Source organism: Scatophagus argus, chromosome 8 (assembly GCF_020382885.2).
Source record: "Scatophagus argus isolate fScaArg1 chromosome 8, fScaArg1.pri, whole genome shotgun sequence".
Classification (NCBI taxonomy): Eukaryota; Metazoa; Chordata; class Actinopteri; family Scatophagidae; genus Scatophagus; species Scatophagus argus.
The window spans coordinates 6,593,130-6,612,108 of NC_058500.1; the positions used below are offsets into that span (position 1 = coordinate 6,593,130).

The window sequence follows — 18,979 nt, forward strand, 5'->3', positions numbered from 1 at the left end:
AATACAGCTCACACTGGTGGCTTTTGATGGTTCCTTTGAAATATTGCTCAAGCAACAAAACAATATTAGAGATCCAACAATATTACAGCAGAAAGAGAGAAACGTGATAGAGTGGCACCTGAGTTTTAGGCCTGAATCCCTTCCATAGAACTATGCATAGAGAGTTACGATTTTCACAAAACATGGCAAAAGGTGTTTGAAAATATAGAAAATACATATTATGTTGTGCACGATGTGAAATTAAATCTTGGGAAATGTGCTTATTTGCTTTTTTGTTGAGAGTTGTGAAGATCAGTGCCGACACGCTAAATATGAAACTGGAGCCGGGAGACAGTTAGCTTAGCTTAGCATGAAAACAAAAATAAATAAGCCAAGCTAGAATTCAGGAAGTTAGTGTTAGTCCAAAGTAAGAAATGTGACACTTCACCTCTTTAAAACTACAGCTAGCCGTTATTGTAATTCAGTTTTGGGATATATATCATATAATGCGATATAATGTGTTCATTAGTGAGCTTTAGCGGTAGATAGATAGATTTTACTTCATTGTGGATGGAACCAGACTTGTTTCCAGTCTTTGTGCTAAGCTAGGCTAACAGTCTCCTGGCTCAAGAACAGATTGCTACACTGATATCAAACTCTAACTCTTAGCAAGAAGGTGAATATGCCTGTTTCCCAAGATGACAAACTGTTCCTTTAAGTTTACCTCAGTCGCTGAATTTTCTCTGAAGTAAACCTTAAACTGCCATCTGTCTATCCTGACAACAATGTGTTGTCTAATGCAATATTCTATTTATTTACTGTCCCACTGTTGCTACTGATTGTGACCAAATGGTGCACTGAGAATAATTCAAACACAACATTTCAGTGCGTATCAGAAATACTGCCACGACCTGAATGCAGTTGCCTGCTTTCATCCACACTGTTTAAATCTGCCAAGCCAAAATAACAATTCACGCAGAGGCAAACGGAACACATCCGATGATCAGGCAAATGTGCTTACAGGTAAATTTATAGCACATTTATGAGATTTATTGAGTAATTTCCTTTCACTGCTTTGGTCACCACTGTCACATGACCATCGAGGTTCTATGGGGGACAGAAAGTGGGAGCTGTGTGTGCTTGTGTATGTGGGATATATGGGTGAAGTGTACACCCTTTCGCAGACATGGTTCAAAAAACACAGCACTAGAATATATGACTATAATATAAAGTACAGGTCTGCATGCATGGGACACATTACTCATTCTTAAATGTACATCTTTGTATGTATGACCGTAATACTCAAACAATCTTAGTCATATTAAAATATAGGATTTAATCTGTGTAATGTACCTTATGCACAACTGCATCATGTGCAGTTTCAGCTGTGCAGAGACAGTTTTAGAGCATTGTTCACACAGCTATTTTTTTCTTTTGTTTGTTGTTTTTGAACAAATACTGGGATTTAAAAAGGGAAACCATCCAAAATTCAATAGATCATCTATCACCTTGTCAAAACGTGTTGAGAAACCCCTCGGTGGGTAAAGACACCACTTTGAACCATGTTGTCTTGTCTTGCTGTGTTTCTTCTTTGTACTCCTGCACATATGCATAAACACTTGTGTCATTTTTGTTTCTGTGATGTGTACTTCTACAGTAGAATGTAGGACTGTATTTGAATCAAAGCCAGAGTCACATTCGCTTTCTTTGTTTGCGTCTTTGTCCTGTTAATGTGTTACTAGCTATGTACCATCAGCTGAAAAGGAAGCAGGCTCATTGATTTGTCCTCGGAATCAGATTTTGCTGAGCGTAAAGAATCCCGGCCTTCATGTTTACAACATGGACATACTGTATACTGCCAAACATGCAGGACCGTACCAAACTCCAAACTTGAGCGCTTAGTCCTCCACTTGTCATCCCAGATGCAACTGTAATCTCAAGGCTCTTTTCTTTTTCCTTTTTTTCCCGACCATTTTTCTCTTCATCTTTTAAAGCATCGGAGGACAGTCAGGTTGTGTCCTCTAGCTGTGTTTCTTCGTGTCTAGTGTCGTGGTGCGCGTGTTCATGTCAGTACTTGTGCCTACTGTGGATCGCATGCTTTAGCCCTTGACTGGACACAAACGTTGCTCACAAACTCCTCTTGACCCTTATGTGGACAAACGTTGGGGATCCTTATAAAGTTATCAAGGGAACCAAATAACTTATTACAAATTTATCATATGTGTTACCAGTTCTGTAAAAAAACAAAAAAAACAAATAGGAAATAAAGGCCTTTTAATTACCATGACTTGTTTGTGTTTAATAAGCAGTGGGTTCAGCTCTGCTGGCTCCTAAGAATCTCTGTATCACTGCTGCATGATTTATTGACATCAAGCAGAGAAACATGTTCATTTCTTTACAGTTTATTAAGCAAAGTGAGTAAACCAGTGTGTGTATATTAAGCTATCGCTAACACATTTCAAACTTTTCACTACAATATACTGCATGGTTCAACACATTTACAGCATATGTAGAAATAGATGACATATACTGTATCTTATTTGCACTGGATGTGAATAAAGGGAACACTGGTGTTACAGCATGCCCCTTTGGTCGGACTCCAAAAAGTGCAGTAGCACCAGTAAATATGGCATCTAAATGACCAGGAAAAAAGCTGATAAACTTTGTGAAGTTAGGATTTATTGCAAGGATTGGATTGCATTAGACACCCAATAAGCACCCAATAAAGTGGAAACTCAGAGTACTTAAGTAATAATTCATTTAAATGAATTTATTTTGACATTACCATATGCGCAACACAGGTATGTCCAAATGTACCACTGCACCACATAAAATGAAACATGCTAGCCAGTGCGGGACTAACAAAGGCCTATCTTATCTAACAGTTTATTTTTTAGATCACACAATACTGTGGGAAATAAACTGTCAGCAGTTATTTTACGGTGCATCTACCAGTTGATGAATTTGGCATTTGTGTTTTCATCACCTCAATGAAAGATGGCCAAGAGGTCAACCAAAATAGTCAGTGTATTCCATTAAGAGAAAATGGAGTAAACAAAGTATAAAGATTAAACCTAAGAAAGGCATAAATAAATAAATATATCTCTATTTCAAAACATGACATAGGAAACGTTCTTTCTCACACTTTGTGTAGCCATTCTGCTGTTTTGAAGCTGGGCCATCTGATGAAAAATAAGCAAAACCAAAAAACAAAAAAAGAACTGATGAGCAGAATTTGGCAAATACTAAATTACATTATGTGCTACTAGTGATGCCCAAGTGATCAAAGTGCATATGCCTTAAGGGTTAACATACAGTCCACTTCAAATCCCAGTGCAGTGGGGGTCATTATCACATGTGAGGTAAAGCAAAAAAAAAAAAAAAAAAAAAAAAAAAAAATCAATTATAGAGAACTGACAGAAATATACCAGTTGGAAATTGTTTAAAGTTTTGCCATTGTAATGCAGTATATGTGAATATATCCCAGAGCCCTGATATTTTGACCATAAAAAACTGAGAAAGGGTTGTTTATACAGTGGTTTCTAAAGGGCCATCTTGTGTCAGGAGTTTACAGAACTTGGAGTTAGAAAATTCAAATTTAAGAGGTGCTGAGTTGGTGGGCAGGCACAGCTGAGTGACAAACCTGAGGTCTTTTTGAGGCCAAAACATGTGTCTTATCAATCCTTCATATCATTATCAGGTAGCGCAAATTTTCAAAATTTCAAATTTCAAATTTTCTCAGTTACTATCTTGGTTTGGAGGAAACATCCAGTTGCCATTAGAAGAGCTGCATCTTACAGCTGACCTGGCTTTACTGGTTGGTGCTACTCAGATGCCCTAGTGGGTTGATATTAAACACCTTGGCTGGGTTTCATTTGACTTGTATGGGTACATATTCTGAGTGAAATCTGGTTGAAAAATATAAAGATTTTCAAATGTATCTGCCAGTCCAGGGACACCATTCAAAGACACAATTCAGGGATGAGGGATAATCGGCTTCTCTCATAATTAAGACAACATTAATGAAGTAGCGACCAACGTGATGTGTGGGCACAATATTAGAAATAGTACATTCAAGCAAACCCCTGAATTTGTTTGAACTGGGCCTTAGGAGGTTATTCAAACAGTACAACTGGTCCCTATTTGGTTATTGTGAAATACTGTATTTTACAAACTAGTCACATAGAAACAATTGTTGTAACTCGATCATCACACACAGTGAACTTGGACTAAAATCTCTTGAAGAAAACTTCTCTCTCTCCCAACAGGAATTCATTTCTGCAGCCCATCACCATAACTCAGAGAGGAGCCACAACTTTGGACATCATGGATAATTAATCTGCCATATCAGGGTTGGAAAGTCCACAAGTACAGAGCAGAAGTGTCAGACATGTTTTCATTTGGACAGTTTGCTGATGACTCGAATGAGAGCCCCGTTCTCATCCTTCAGCCTCTGGTTGTCTGACTTGAGCTCTGTTAACATCTGGGACAGCAGGAGGAAAGAAATTACATTAGAAAATAATATCATCATCATCACAGCTATACACTCAGTTACATACATGTTAAATGGTTTGTGGATACTGTGAGGTTTGTCATTCAAAGGCTAAAGTGGCACAATGACACAATTAATAAGGACTATCCACCGTAACAATAAGATATCTAGATAAGATAATGATAAATATCAATCACCACTAACAACAGGTGGATGAATAATTGTCTTTTAACAAAATTTTAGGCCAAGTTATGAGGACATGCTTTACAGTACTTGATCATGCAAGTGAGGAGTGACCTTGACAACATGTTCTTGGTGTGAAAAGTGACAGAAAAATCTAGTGAAAGTCAAAGAGAAAGAAACTGAGAGAGGGTCATTTTCCCAAATCTGGGTCATCTGTCCTCATGAGAGGAGCAATGACTAAAAATAACAACCCTCTTTGCCAAAGTATTTCCCCTCTACTAGAGACAAACAATAACCCTCTGCACTAGCTGTGACATACTACTGAAAACTGGTGAATGAGCAAGGCCACCGGGCAATGATATGTTCACAAGCTCTGACAAATCACCGGTTTGAAGACCCTTTTCTATTTTGTTTTCTCTATTACTCTCCTCTTTCCAGTAGATCTACATAAATCCCTTGAACATGGTAATGCCCTGCTATCTGTAATGCAGTTTGAAAAAATAGTTCAAGCATTAAAGGCAAAAAAAGCTTACTCTCTTTCTCACCAAGAGTTAGATGAGAAGCTTGATACAGCTTGATCTGTATGCTAAATATGAAGCTACATCCAGCTAAGATTATAACGACTAGAAAGGACACATCTAGCCTGGCTTTGTAAGGTAACAAAATCTGTAACAAAATCTGCTTACTAGCATTTCTAAAACTTGCAGATTAACACAGTAAATCTTGTTTCTTTCATCTGTATAAGAACCAAAGTGTATGAAGAATCACTTGATTGAGGCTATTTCCCAGTCCAGTGGAGAGACTTCCTGGAGCTTTGTCATCACTGTGAGGTTGATAATCTTTTTTTTTTTAACAAACTTTAGTGGTGATGGTCGGCTGATTTCTTTTGTTTAGCTCTGGACAGAGCCAGGCTAGCTGCTATTCTCTTGTTCCAGTTCCTCTACACGAAGAACACTTTCCTGACTACATATCAGGATATTCACATTTAGCATATAGACTTGAGGGTGATACCGAACTTCTTATCTAAGTCTGCAAAGAGAGCTTATTCCCAGAAATATCTAACTATACCTTTAAAGTGACATTTTCTTCTGCTCTTGGGTTCATGAACCTGTCACATATCTGTGCTTGTGTCTCACTCAGTGAAACAGGACTTGTTCTTTTTGAAGGCTAATAATGTCACGTTTCATTTCATTTGGGAGACAGACTGTTTTCTTTGGAAAACAAATCTCCATTGATGACACAGCACATTACATCAGACCCACATATATTTGACCATCACAAGATCAATAATGGCTATAAACATTTTATTGCTTATGGTAAAGACTGTTACTTATGTTTAATTTGATTTAGAAGATAAACAAAGAAAAAGCAACAACTCTTAATGCGATGTTCATGGCATGTGAGGCCCTGTGCAACATGAATACAGCTAAAAATACGCTTCAAAGGGGGCTTATGGGAAAAGTTTCAGGGTGGGGAGGGGTCAGCAGGGTTGACCTCTGATGGCCATAAAGGAAATTGGGTTAAAAGAGTGCAGAGCGAGATGCATTGCAGTGTGTGTGGGAGGAGGGGAGTCAGCTTCGGGAGGGTGCAGGACCTGCCTGAGAGGAACACAGCAGAGGACGAGGAGGCTGTAGAGGCACCAGAAGTAGAGAGGAGTATAGAAGTTATGTGGCTGAAAAGGGGAGACGAGGGGGAAGAAAGGAGGACAGATGATGTCAGAGGATCAGAGGTCCTCTGTCTCCGGCATGGAAGCCGTCTCAGAGAGGCGGGCGAGGACACGCAGCATGGCCCTATTCTCAGCCAGGAGACACTCGTTCACCCTCCGCAAGCTCTGGACCTGAGCCAGAGCAGGGAAAGCCTGCACAGAGGAGGAGAGAGATACAGACAGGGGCAGACAGAGAAAGCATGCAGGGAGGCAAGCTGTGTGCAAAGAGAAAGACCCATACAGAGACTGTATATATATCCACTCATACAGACAAGAGCCCACACACCTACACAGGGACTTTAAAGTAAAACTTATATAAATGTATGTTTACACAACAGGGAGATTTTCAGAAGAAATGGCAAAAGCTGCGGCAAGCAAACTGAATTTTGAAGCCAATTCTCATCGAATTGTACGGGCTGTATGCGGAGAGTGGTAAGGTGCTGAAGTGTCATTGGAGGAATAATTTTTCAAAGGAGAGGGAATTAAAATTCATGAAAATTCAAATAACCTAAAAGTCTACTGTTTCATGCTTTGCACAAGAGCCTCGTCAGTTATAAGTCAGAGGAAAGCAGATGATTTATTTCCCCTCTTTCTTGGCCTGACTTTTTGAGGTAAACCACAATGTGGTTTGACAGAAATGTCAGTGGTTTGACACGATTGCTGAGGGTAAACCACAGAAAACACACACACACACACACACACGGGGCACATGTTTCAGACTATTCAAACACACGCTCACAGAATATGGCCAACAAGGAGGTTTAAGGAAGGCATCCAGCTGCTTTGTACAATACCACAACACACTTATGAAAGCAATTTGAAGCTAGCCTGAGTTTGGGACTTAACAGCTCATGCATATAATGTTCTCTTGGTATGAGAATAAAACAGTGCAGTTCCTGGAGAAGTGCCCTTGGCAAGAGGGAAGAGAGGAACAGAGTGAGGAGAGAATGCATAATGACTAGTGCTCTTCATTCCATTCTCTGAATATTGAGTTCTTATATTAAATTAGATCTGACTACCCTCCAAAGTCTTGCAGATAATTCTACATAGTTGCAATTAATTAAGTTTCAGATACTGCTGAAAATAATTCAGCTTTTCTATCAGAAATTTAAAACCCCACAATGTAATCTGCCACCAAGACACTAATACGACTGGTATTTCAAAAGGAAAAACAAGGACACACAGCGTTATTGATGTGAAACACCGGAAACCAGAGCCAATCAATGACGAAGTGCCAGCAGGTTTAGACCCCAGGAGCCGTGTAGGCATAGATGGTGGCCATAAGCACAAAGACATAGGAGTGTAACAGCTTTTTTTACGCTTCTGTCCCCTGAAGTTTTTGTCATAGCTGTACACACGAACAGCAGCAGCAAGTTGTAACACTAACATTGGTGTAAGTGTTAAAATCACAGCAGACAACAATGACATTTCTGCATCTGGAGATCTTAAGTGTGGCCTCCTATGATTCCTTTCCAGTAGGTGGCACAAGTTGGCACCAATCTGACAATGACTGAACAGCTCCCCTTGTGGAGAATCTCTACCTTACTAACCAGGTGACTGTGAGAGCATCTAAAGAACGTTTAAGAAAGGCTGTGTGCCTGTGCCCCTGTAGCATTTACAGTCTAAAGTACTTCATCTGTGTTCACACGTGTAAACATGCCCGCGTTTCCGATAGAACAGAATCATGTGTGGTGACAGGCAGGTGTCAATCACTCCTCTGTGTCACAGCGGCCACTCACCATCCCCCCCTCCCCTGAGACAGCCTGTTCTCAGGGCTGGTACCCACAGCGGAACCGCAGTGGGGCATCCTGCTGGGGGAACCATGACAACACGAGGGTCAAACATCTGCTGCTGGCATGGGTCCTATTAATAATGTCCTTGTCACTTTCTGAATGTTAGATTTTCTCAGATGGGCGGAATATAATGCAAGGAATATAACACTAGCCAGGTTTCCATCCAACGGTAGCACAAATTGATCCAAATTTTGCGAGAATAAGCAAAAGGAAATAATGTGACTTAATGCGCGTTTCCATCCACTTTTGTTATGCAACTATTAGTAGTTTGGTAAACAGCTGGTGCCACTAATTTTCCAGTCAGAAGCCATTTAACCACTGCAGAAGATGAGAGTGCAACAAGATGAACAGCAGTCAAAAAAATAATCTATGAAAATCTGATGTTTTCATCTGTTGCTATTTTGTGTCTCTTTAGTGGAGGTTTTAGTCTCGTGCTTAATGTGCATCAGGGTTTATTTGCTGTTGCATTTTGTTGCCTTTTGGCTTTTTTGCATGATTTCAATATTTTTTTCAAATTTGCACGTGAGAAATCCTTTCAGATTTCATATGTGCAAATTGAAATGTGGATGGACGCTAACGAAGCTGTAATTTGTCATAACAATCAGATTATAATCTCATTGTGTGATTTTGTGACTGCTTGTGCAAACCGCTCACACACGTCTACTCAGCCTTGAAATATCTGCTGCTCTGCCTTGTGTTTCTTTGTGAAGCAGAATACACACAGTTCAGTGCCGGAATGTCTCACAAAAGCAAGTCTTTTGGTCTTGGACGGGGATTTGGTATTCAGCTGGAACTAGGTCACCATGTTTACCCCAACAGTGGGATAAATGGAGCAGGGGGAACAGCAGCACAAGCAGGAAGTGGCCCAGCAGAACACTGTGGGTAATGAGCCTGAAGCATTAACCTTCCCTCTCCTTGATTCCAAACCCACCTGGCTAACCACAACCCTGGAGTGTGCTATATCTGTGTGTGCTTTGCTCTGTAAAAGCACTTTAGGCATATTTGACTTAGCATGGGTGAGAGAGGCTCGGCTGGAGGTAAGTACCTTCAAGTACTGTTAGTGTTATTATAGTGCTGGGGGAAAAAAAACATCATGAGAAAAATGACACATAACTAGTATCAGGGACAAAATATGCCATTTAAATGCAGTGTAAATCTGCAAAATATATTTTTGCGTGCACTGACCTTTAACTCCTCCTCCATGTTTGACACTCTTTTCTCAAGAGCTTGCTTTTCCTGTGAATTAAGAAAAAAGACAGCTATGGTACCAAGGTAACATACTCCTGTGGTACCTGGCATGAAAAGGCAATAGAGTCTTTAACTTGCAGAAAAATTAGATTGGGGGGAGGACAAAAAAGAAGAATATACCAAAAACACCAAAATGCCAAAAATGATGCCAAGACACTTACCCTTTTCTCTGAATCAAGTACTGCAGATCTCTCTATTCTGTCATGCCTCTAGAATTTAGAAGGGCGCTGTTATTGTTAAGTATTGGAAGAAATATGAACAGGATAGGCGTGGCAGGTTCTTTACTTTTCATTTTTCACTTGTCTCTACCTGAGTGACTTTCTCCAGCTGGGATCGTATCTTGACAAGTTCCTGTTTGCTGTCCTGCAACCTGGACTTGAGCCTCTCGTTCTCATGCAAAGCCTCTGCGTACATCTGAAAATGAACAAAATGAAGATGAAGGAGATTCTTTCTTCCAGACATCAGAGGTTCTGATCTTTTAACGTGTCATGATTTAATCAAAATTTTATTATGTAAAAAAATTAAGATAAGATTTTTGGTCAGATAGCCTTCTACTTTGGTCAAGTAATGATGTCATGTGCTTGAATGGTTTGTTACGTTTTTATTGAAAGATTTCGTTGATAAGATTTTGATACTGTTAATTATCTTGAAGTCCAGATAGATAGATAGAAGTATAACAAATTACATATAAACTGAGTTAGAGTTTCTACCTTCTTATAGTCTTTGGTGGTGGAGTCTTGCTCCTGTTTATTCAGAGCAGCCAGCCTCGTCTCTCTCCGGGTATAAGAGCTAGTGCGGCCCAAAGATTTGTCTGCCGCACTCTCCCCACTGGAATCATATCTAAAAGTAAGACATTCAGTACACAATGCTGCTTTATTTAGGGTTTTTTCCCCCCAGGAAATACAGTTCTATATTTCAGGAGATTAAAAACAATGCTAAATCCTTACCTTGACAATCTGTCATGCTGAAAAACAAAGAATAAACCATGTTAGTGTGATCACTCAGCACCACAGCATGGGAACAAGACGTGTGAAAAAATGTTCTGTTGAGGTTAGCTCCAGATTCATTTGTTTGATAAGACCAAACAGAGGCTTGGCCGTGAAATATCTCCAGTTCTGAGACAACAGAGAACAAAAACCTTCCAAGTGAATTATCACAGTGTGTTCAGAGGCCTGAAACCCCAGAGGGAAGAAGTCTGTGCAGAAGTTAAGATATAATTCACAACAACGCTGCACCGACAGGGTTCACACAGGTCAAACTCCTCGGTGAGCCAGCTTAATCTTTCAGAACAGGCGGCTGCCACGCAAATGCCTGCAGCATAAAGATGACATCATGACATCAGAAGCTAAAAGTATCCCCTGTGTAACGGGTCCACGTCTGACCTCAGACAATAGACCGATAGCAGACCGTCCTGGCAGGTTTTTGTTATGACTAGTCTAGTGTACATGACTGCCAAGTTGCCCACTGCGATCACATAGTGAATTTGATTTCTATTTCTCCACGGAGTCTGTAGTGGAGTTTTGTGTTGAGTATTTTTCTGTTTTTTTCTTCTCAGACATATGCCTGTAATTAAGTGTCACAGAACTTTCTGTGTAGTTTATGTGTTTACTGCCTCCCTGTGTGTCATACTGTGTGTGCACAGGGTCTCCAATATCAGAATTGGTGTCTATCCAGACCCATTTCTACACCGAACAAAACTGAACCAAAGGAAAATTCAATGCCATCAGATGAAAAATACAGCACACAAGAGGTTGTCAGCTGCCATTTGTTTATTATCATTCAGAGATCTGTCAATGATCTTGCAAAGCAAACTTAAGTCATAAATTTGAAGATTTAGAGTTGCTGCCTTTCCAGGGAAAGAGGGCCTTAAACACCTCTGTTTAGGAATGTGTTGTAATAAACATCTTGTTTGGTGGTCCGAGTTGTTTGAGACCAGAAGCAGATATAGACAGCATGTGGTTTTATAGGAGGACAATTTATTTAAAAAGAAACAGCGGGCGTAGTTATTTATGCACTCACATTTGGCTAGCTGGGGAATATTTCATGCAGCGTCAAAGGAGCTATTCCTCAGCAAGTGTTTACATAACTGAGCCAGCGCTGCCTGTCCTTATGTGGTCATGTGCTTAAGCAGAGCCATCCAGGAAAAAACAGACCTCTGTGACCCCAGATGAAAAAAGGCCAAGGATGGAGCCAAGAGGAGCTCACACTCACTCCGATCTCTTCATGCAGTGCAGAGGAGATTCCTCGACAAGATTCGGTTAATTAATCAAGGGGGATGATTGGCCCCCTGGTTTGATGAATAAATTATCATGAAGTCTGCTTTTGGGGATATGAATCCTTCACAGAACTCTTTCAAGATTAGAAGTTCCTGTATGCAAAGCTATTTCACACTGAGGGATTAGCAAATTGGTGAAATGAGTTTTTAAAAACTTTATTCCGGGGAAATCTTCATTGAGCCCGTTGGGGTTTATGGGACCTTATTCTTAGTAACACATGCTCTTATATGTACGTCTGCATCATGAAACCTTTTGTCCAAGTTGAGCCAACACCAGAAACTGAATCACATTTGCAATTCTACTTCTGAAAGCAGCTGCACCAACGTGATTGCCTTGTTGGGAAAAACAGAGGGAGTCAGAAGTGGCTTATGTAGCTTAGCAAACTATGTGAGGCAGAGCAGATGCAGGAGGACACACAATCAACGAGTGGGAGAAAAACAACACTGATGGAGTCAGGCTGATGGAAACAGCCTCCGAACGGGTGCATGTTCGAACCGCGGGTGCTCTGCAAACACAACTGCTTCCAGTTTTATGGTTTGCCAGGACCAACATCATACAAGCTGGGCATGGGCTCACTGCAACAGTGTACAACTTAACAGCAGTTTACAAGAGCCAGTGATATCATCATTAAGAGACTCTTCACCTTCGCTCTCTCCTCTTTGTTTCTTCTCCTCATTCTGTCACAGCATCTTTCCTCAGAGCTGACTGCAGTTTGCAGTAGGAAAATCTGAGCTACACACACACACTTTTCACTCTCCCACCACCGCTTTAACTGACACAGCACATACAACCATAAAAGACGTTTCTTCCACATTCACTCACCTTTTCTTGTGTCAGCCACTCCTCCCTCTCAGTTAACTCTTTACAGTACATCTGAGCTCTCCTGGCCACTCAGAGGATCAGTTATTTTCTTTTTCAAGACCTCTGACTGACATCCAATGTTAGAAGAACTACTCAGATCCTTTATGTAAAAGTGCCACAATGTAAGTAACAATATTCAAAATACAACTTAAGTAACAGTACATTTATTAACAAAATGCATTTAAAATATCTGAATGAATGTGCTCATTTTGTAGAAAAAAATGCCCATTAATGACTTAAATGAGTTTGCTAACACTCATGCATCAATGCATAAACAGTAGTTTACAGTCATACACAGTTAGCTTAGCCCAGTGGTTACCATCATAGGGGTCAGGGCCCTTCCAAAAGGTCATGAGATAAAGCTGGGTGGTTATGAAATTATTAACAGAGCAGGAAAAGACGGAAAAATCTGTAAATAAATATATAAATATAAATATACATACTTTCTTGGCTTTTATCTTTGCTTTTCATGAAATCTTAGAACATTTTACCTCTTCGTGCCTCGAACAGCTTTTTAAATTAAACCATTTGAGGATTTTAAAAGGGAAATATTTCTTTGATGAAACTACTAAAAACTCACAGATCTCCAAGGAAAGAGACTGCTGGGAACCACTAGCTTCATCTTTATGTGTTATCTTTTATAAGCTTTTCAGATGTTCCTTTGATGTGAAATGTTAATGTTAAAAGTGAATAGTAGTTATAGCTGTTAAATAAATGTAGTGGAGTAAAAACAATGAATTGTTGCAGAGAATAAGTATAAAGTAGCATAGAATGGGAACATTCAACTGTAAACTACCTCAAATTAAGATCAGTAATGTACTCAGTTACTATAATCCACCATGAACATCTGCCACATGATGAGTGTCATCCACTAATTCAAATGTGTTCCAGTTTATAGTTCTTCTCGTTGCACTCAGCTGTATCAGTCTTTGTATTTTACTGAGGAGGACCAGGTTCCCATCAAAGCATTGTGACAAGTGCTAAAAATACTGCATCAACCTGATTCCACCCCCACCGCTATTCATTTTCTCTGCCATGAAAACTCAACCCAGTTCAGTCTAAGCTGACATCATGGAAAACGAATGCCTCAGTTTCACTATGGATGCAGCAAAGAGACACTGACACTTCTTGAAAAGAGTGCAGAAAAAAACAACAACATCCACCAGCATTGTACAACAGTGAAATAATGGGATCGTCTGTTGTGTCGCAGGAAAAGCAAACAGAATCACATTTCCTTCTGTCCCTTTAAATGTGTCTGTCACGCAGAGTACAGCTCGGTCTGGTGCACTGACATAAACACAACAGTCAAACAACGCCCATGAGAATAAGCCACTTAGAAAAAAAAAATAAATAACAGGAAATTACAGAAGGAATGTTTCAATCCTAAAGTCTTCTCCAGAAAGTGCAGTCAGACTCTCAGTGCTTCAGGGCCAACACTGGCCTCTCTTTCATGGCACATCAGATGACCTGAGACCATTTGTTCAATTAACGAATAACGACTGTTATTTTAATCATTTCAATAAATTCGTTTGGAGAATTGCGAGTGGCTGATTATTCACATGTCAATGCACATAATCATGGAGACATTAAGAAATAACCTTAATATTATCAATATATTATTATATATTATCTTAATCAATTGCGTTTTCAGAAAATAGTGAGGAAAGCCCAAGTATAATTTCAAAGTGGTGTCTTTAATTCAGTGAATTTATTTATCTTTGAGTCTTTGGTTTATTTAACAAAACCAAAAGATTTTCAGGTTACAGCCACAGCAGATGTATTAAACAAGCCATTCTTCACATTCGAGACAGTGCAATCACAGAATTTGATATTAGATTAATTAAGTATTGAAATAGCTGGTGATTAATTTGCCGTCAGTTGCTTCAGCTCTAATTTACATAGAGTTTGTGCTGTTCTGTGTTCAGATGTCTTAAGTCTGAAGCCAATAAATTCATCCGGTTTGTGGATGGATACCAAACTCCTGCAAATTTCTCTAAGTGCGGGTTAACAAACTACAAAGTTGGTTGTCGGTGAGTAAATAAGCTAATCTGTTAACACAAACACACAAAGTGATGAAATCATTAAATTTAAAATCAATAAGTTGTTTTTTTTTTTTTTTTGAAGAAAAGCTTGTGGTCTTACTCTGTAGTTTTTGTCTGTAAGGGACGGCGAGGGTGGTGGTGAATCTGTCACTGACTTCCTGGTGCGAGTCAGGTCCTTGGTGCGTGGGTAGTAGGATGACATCGCCCTCCTCTACCTTGGACTGGCAGGTCAGCCTCTACTGTACCCTTCACCGAGTCCACCGCCAAATAACAGCTGCACACACTGCACAGATTCCCTCAAGCAGCAGCGATGCAGATGCCCATGACTGCAATCCCGGGGAATCCTCAGGAACAACAGGTGTGTGTATAATGTGTGTGTGTTCAGTGTGTGTGTGTGTGTTTCAGTCCAGCTTCACACTCCCATGAGCTGACGATAGCTGCAGCTAACTCTGGAAGGTTTTCAGATGCGTGGTCACGCCTTCTTCAAAGCTCAGTAATCAGATAAAAATGCAAAGAACAACAAAACTAAATAAATGAGCAAAAAAGCAAACAAATGATCAACTCTTGTCTCCACACAGATAACACGGAGGTCTTTGGTGAAATGTGAAAAAGTCCAAAAGCAAGACAGCCAAGAGAGAAAAGTTTGTTCCCAGTGCTGCTTCTTCCTATGTTTCCCAAAGTTATACACACACTCTCTCCATCTCCCTCCCTCTCTCGCTTTCTCTCTCTCCTTCCCTCCTTCTCCTTTCACTGCTTGGTTGCCCTCCCAGTCCCTCCACCTCTCTACCCCCACCTCACCCCTTGCTTCTCCCTGCTGTCTTCAGCTTTGGCAGCCTGCCAGAGGCTCTGCTATGGAAGGACTCTGCACTGAGGGCTAAAATTGTCCACTGATGTGGACGGGGATAAGGGGAGGTGGAGCACAAAGCCAGATTCAAGAGCTGCAGCAGTTTGTGTCCTAGAAGGTCAGCACACAGTAATACCTGAGGTGCCATCAACAACACTGAGGTGTCAAGGAACTCTGTGCACCCCACAATATGATGGAGAGGATGCTGTTGGAATAAGTGTTACATAGTGTCAGCAAGAAGCACTTCAGCCACATTTCCTTTTACTAACATATGTTTAATCTGCTTCGTATTTTATCACCAAAACATGAGCAAAACATTGTTGATATTGTCCCACAGCTAGGGTGATTCTTCTTTTTTTAAGTCTGCAAAAATATGAATTTTTTTATTCCATCCATCAAAGTCACCATCTTGTGAAGAGGATAGTTTATGGGAATTACACTATATAGAAAAGTACTGGGCCATCTGACCATTACACCAACAGGGATGTTAATGACATCACATTTTAATGGCTTTGCAGCTACAACAGCTTCCACTGTTCTGGGAAGACTTTCCACAAGATGTTGGAGTGTTTCTGTGGGATTTTTTTTGTCCATTCATGCAGTAGAGCATTTATGAGGTCAGGCACTGAAGTTGGACCAAAAGGCCTGGCTCACAATGTCCGTTCCAGTTCATCCCAAAGGTGTTGGATGGGGTTGAGGTCAGGACTCTGTGTGGGCCAGTCAAGTTCTTCCACACCAAGCTCATCCAACCATGTCTTTATGGAGCTTTGCTTTGTGCACTGGGGCTCAGTCATGCTGGAATAGAAAAGGGCCTTCAACAAACTGTTGCCATGAAGTTGGAAGCATAGCATTGTCCAAAATGTCTTGGTATGCTGAAGCATTAAGATTTCCCTTCACAGGAAGTCAGGGACCGAGCCCAACCCTTGAAAAACAGCCCCATCCTACACCTGCATTCAATTATAAAGAGGTGTGTCCTGGTAGTTTTGTCTATATAGTGTGTGTTCATATCAAACAAATTAGCAACGGAAAAAAGCAAACCAGATATGCTTTCTGATAATATAGTGAGGAATTAGAGAATTATGAGAACTATAGAAAGACAGAAAGCTATCAGCAAAAAGGTGGTGCAGCTTTCAGGTTAGTGCTTATAAACAGCCATACCTTCCCATAACATGAGCACGGAGGTGGTCATTTACACCAAGTGCTCTTACTTGCCTCTTAAGCTTTTCTTAAAATATTGATGGTCATAGTTTGGTTCTTAAACTTTTCTGTATATGAGTGGCACACATGGTTTGAGAAATGACCAATGAGAAATTCTATTGCAATAACCAATTTGTATATTCATTACGTTTGCAAATGCTTGTATATATATATATATATATATATATACATACATATGTATGTATACTGGATGTAATTACTGAATCTCATTCAGCATAAGGTGGTCCCATAGTAGAAAAACTGCCTGCAAAGGTATTCTTGCTCGCTCTGTCTGTTTTGAGTCATAATTTCCACTATAACCAACAATATTAAAAGCAGAATCTCTCAGCTGACTTGCTCTACACCTGTCTGTCTCTCCGTTGCTAAAAGTCAGTGTGGAAAATCTGCTCAGATCATCACAGAGTCATGCAGAGGCCGGCTTTGGTGATGGGCCTCCTGTCATGCCTCTGATGAAACATCGCTGCATGGTATGATTATCACAGACAGATATAGTCCTCTTAGTAACGCTAAGAGACTCTCATCTTACTACCAGATCTCAGTTACAGATTCCACCACAGGGGGACAGCTGAACTGCTGACCTGGAGTCAGCTCACAGAGAAACCACTTTCAGGACACATTGTATAATCTTGTAAAAGTCATCCTTTGGTATCTTATTGTCTCTGTGTTCCCTCTCCTTCCTGTCCACTGTGGTAGCTATTTTATCTTCTTTTTAGAAACAGAGAGAAATAGAATATCCTCGCTGAAACTCAAGTGCATTTCCAGGCCGTACTCAGTGGGAGGAGTCAGTGAAGAGGTTCAAGGTTTTTCTTGTGCAGCACACAGGTGGAGGGAAGAAACAGTTTGGAGGGTAAAGCAGAAAGGAAATTCAGTTGCTCTGAATCCAAGGCTGAGCAGAGAGCGTCTTAGTTTTGCCCAATATGGTATGGAATGCTGAGACACCTCAGCCATGTGATGTGAAGAAGCAAAGCGACTTAGAGGGAGTGAGGTGGTGGTGGTGGGGGTTGGTCCTTTTGGACTGTCTTTCTATGAGACATTAACCAGCACTTCTACTTAGGGGAACCTCTGAACACATGCTTCACATCTACGATTGCAGTACATCTCAAAATATTGCATCAGAGATCAGAGCCAAGCTGCTTTTGAAGTAGCTTTCGAGTGACGCAGAAATAGGATGTGAATATGAAACAATGAAATTAAAGAATACTGAACAATAAAATTATTGTGGCATATGATTCTCGGCTGCAAACTCTAATATCTATATAGTATTTAATATCTTTTTCATGATTAAGACATCATTTCTACTTCTCAGGGGATCTCAATGTATTAGAACGTAGTTGCTATCAAATGAAGAGTAAATACTCAGTTCTCCTTCTTGGGGAAACTAGGCATTAAAAATATAATAAAATATGAAAATCTTTTGGCTCCATCTAGTGGTACGAGCGGAAGACGACAGGAAAAATATCAAGCAGAGCAAATCAAATCATCATCGGTTTTTACTGTGCTTGTCTGTGATCATTGAAAGAGCTCAGAAGTTTTCCACATACCTCTGCAGTGTTGTAGCGGGAGCCTTGGACGTCGAGACAGTGTCTCCGCTTTGCACCAAAGGTCAACTCTGCTGCACCTTCAACGGGGTTCTGATTTTCATCTCTCCACCATCTCTCACCAACTGTGTACAAAGTAAAGTATTTCTACTGCACTTATCTGTTTGTCACTGCTGAAAATGAGCAATGACTCAAAATGTGTTTTTCTTATCAAACGGCATGCTTAACAGTTTTATCTCTTGACAATCATGACTTTCGCTGATTTTATGAAATTTGCTTTTGTGCCTGATTAACTGATGATTCAATTCAATTCAATTTATTTATATAGCACCAAATCACCACAGATGTCTCATGACACTTTCCAATTAGAGCAGGTCTAACCAACCCAACTCTTTAATTTGATTTTTAGAGGGGCCTGGCAACAAAACCCAACAAAACTCCAGAGGTCCACTAAAGAAAATGTTGCTTGAGTATTCTTGCTGGACTACTTCTCCTTAAATCTAATTAGGAAGCTAATTAGGATTTCTAAAAGGGAATTAGACTTTTCTGCTGTCTAACTGAACCCAAATATAAACAATTAAGATTAACATACTGTACATTTGTCCCTGAATGGCTTTTTGGCAAACACAAGGATATTAAAAGCTACAATCTATAAAATCAGTGCTTGTCTATATTTTCATAACATAACTAAGTCAGAAGAAAAGAAAAAAATGGAAAACATTTTGCAAGTATTATGAGCAATGGTGTTCTGTGGGATCCCAAACAATGAGGAAGTGAATCCAGTATCAATAAAACACAAA

General features: G+C 40.1%; 1 protein-coding gene across 6 annotated transcripts; it reads right to left on the bottom strand.

Moving 5' to 3' along the window:
- Positions 1–234: 234 nt before the first annotated feature.
- LOC124063187 (protein phosphatase 1 regulatory subunit 12A-like) lies at positions 235–15,310 on the bottom strand. Of its 6 annotated transcripts, none has more exons than XM_046396584.1 (8): positions 14,680–15,309; positions 10,348–10,364; positions 10,111–10,240; positions 9,710–9,814; positions 9,562–9,609; positions 9,338–9,388; positions 8,099–8,167; positions 235–4,462 (listed from the first exon to the last, which is right to left on the bottom strand). In XM_046396584.1, the coding sequence occupies exons 1-7, from the start codon at positions 14,779–14,781 to the stop codon at positions 8,129–8,131; spliced, it is 492 nt and encodes a 163-aa protein (XP_046252540.1). In that variant the 5' UTR covers positions 14,782–15,309; the 3' UTR covers positions 235–4,462; positions 8,099–8,128. The 6 variants fall into 6 exon arrangements, with proteins under 6 accessions (XP_046252540.1, XP_046252538.1, XP_046252535.1 ...); XM_046396582.1 differs by having other exon boundaries at positions 8,099–8,170; positions 14,680–15,308; XM_046396579.1 differs by lacking the exon at positions 8,099–8,167 and having other exon boundaries at positions 14,680–15,308.
- Positions 15,311–18,979: the final 3,669 nt, after the last annotated feature.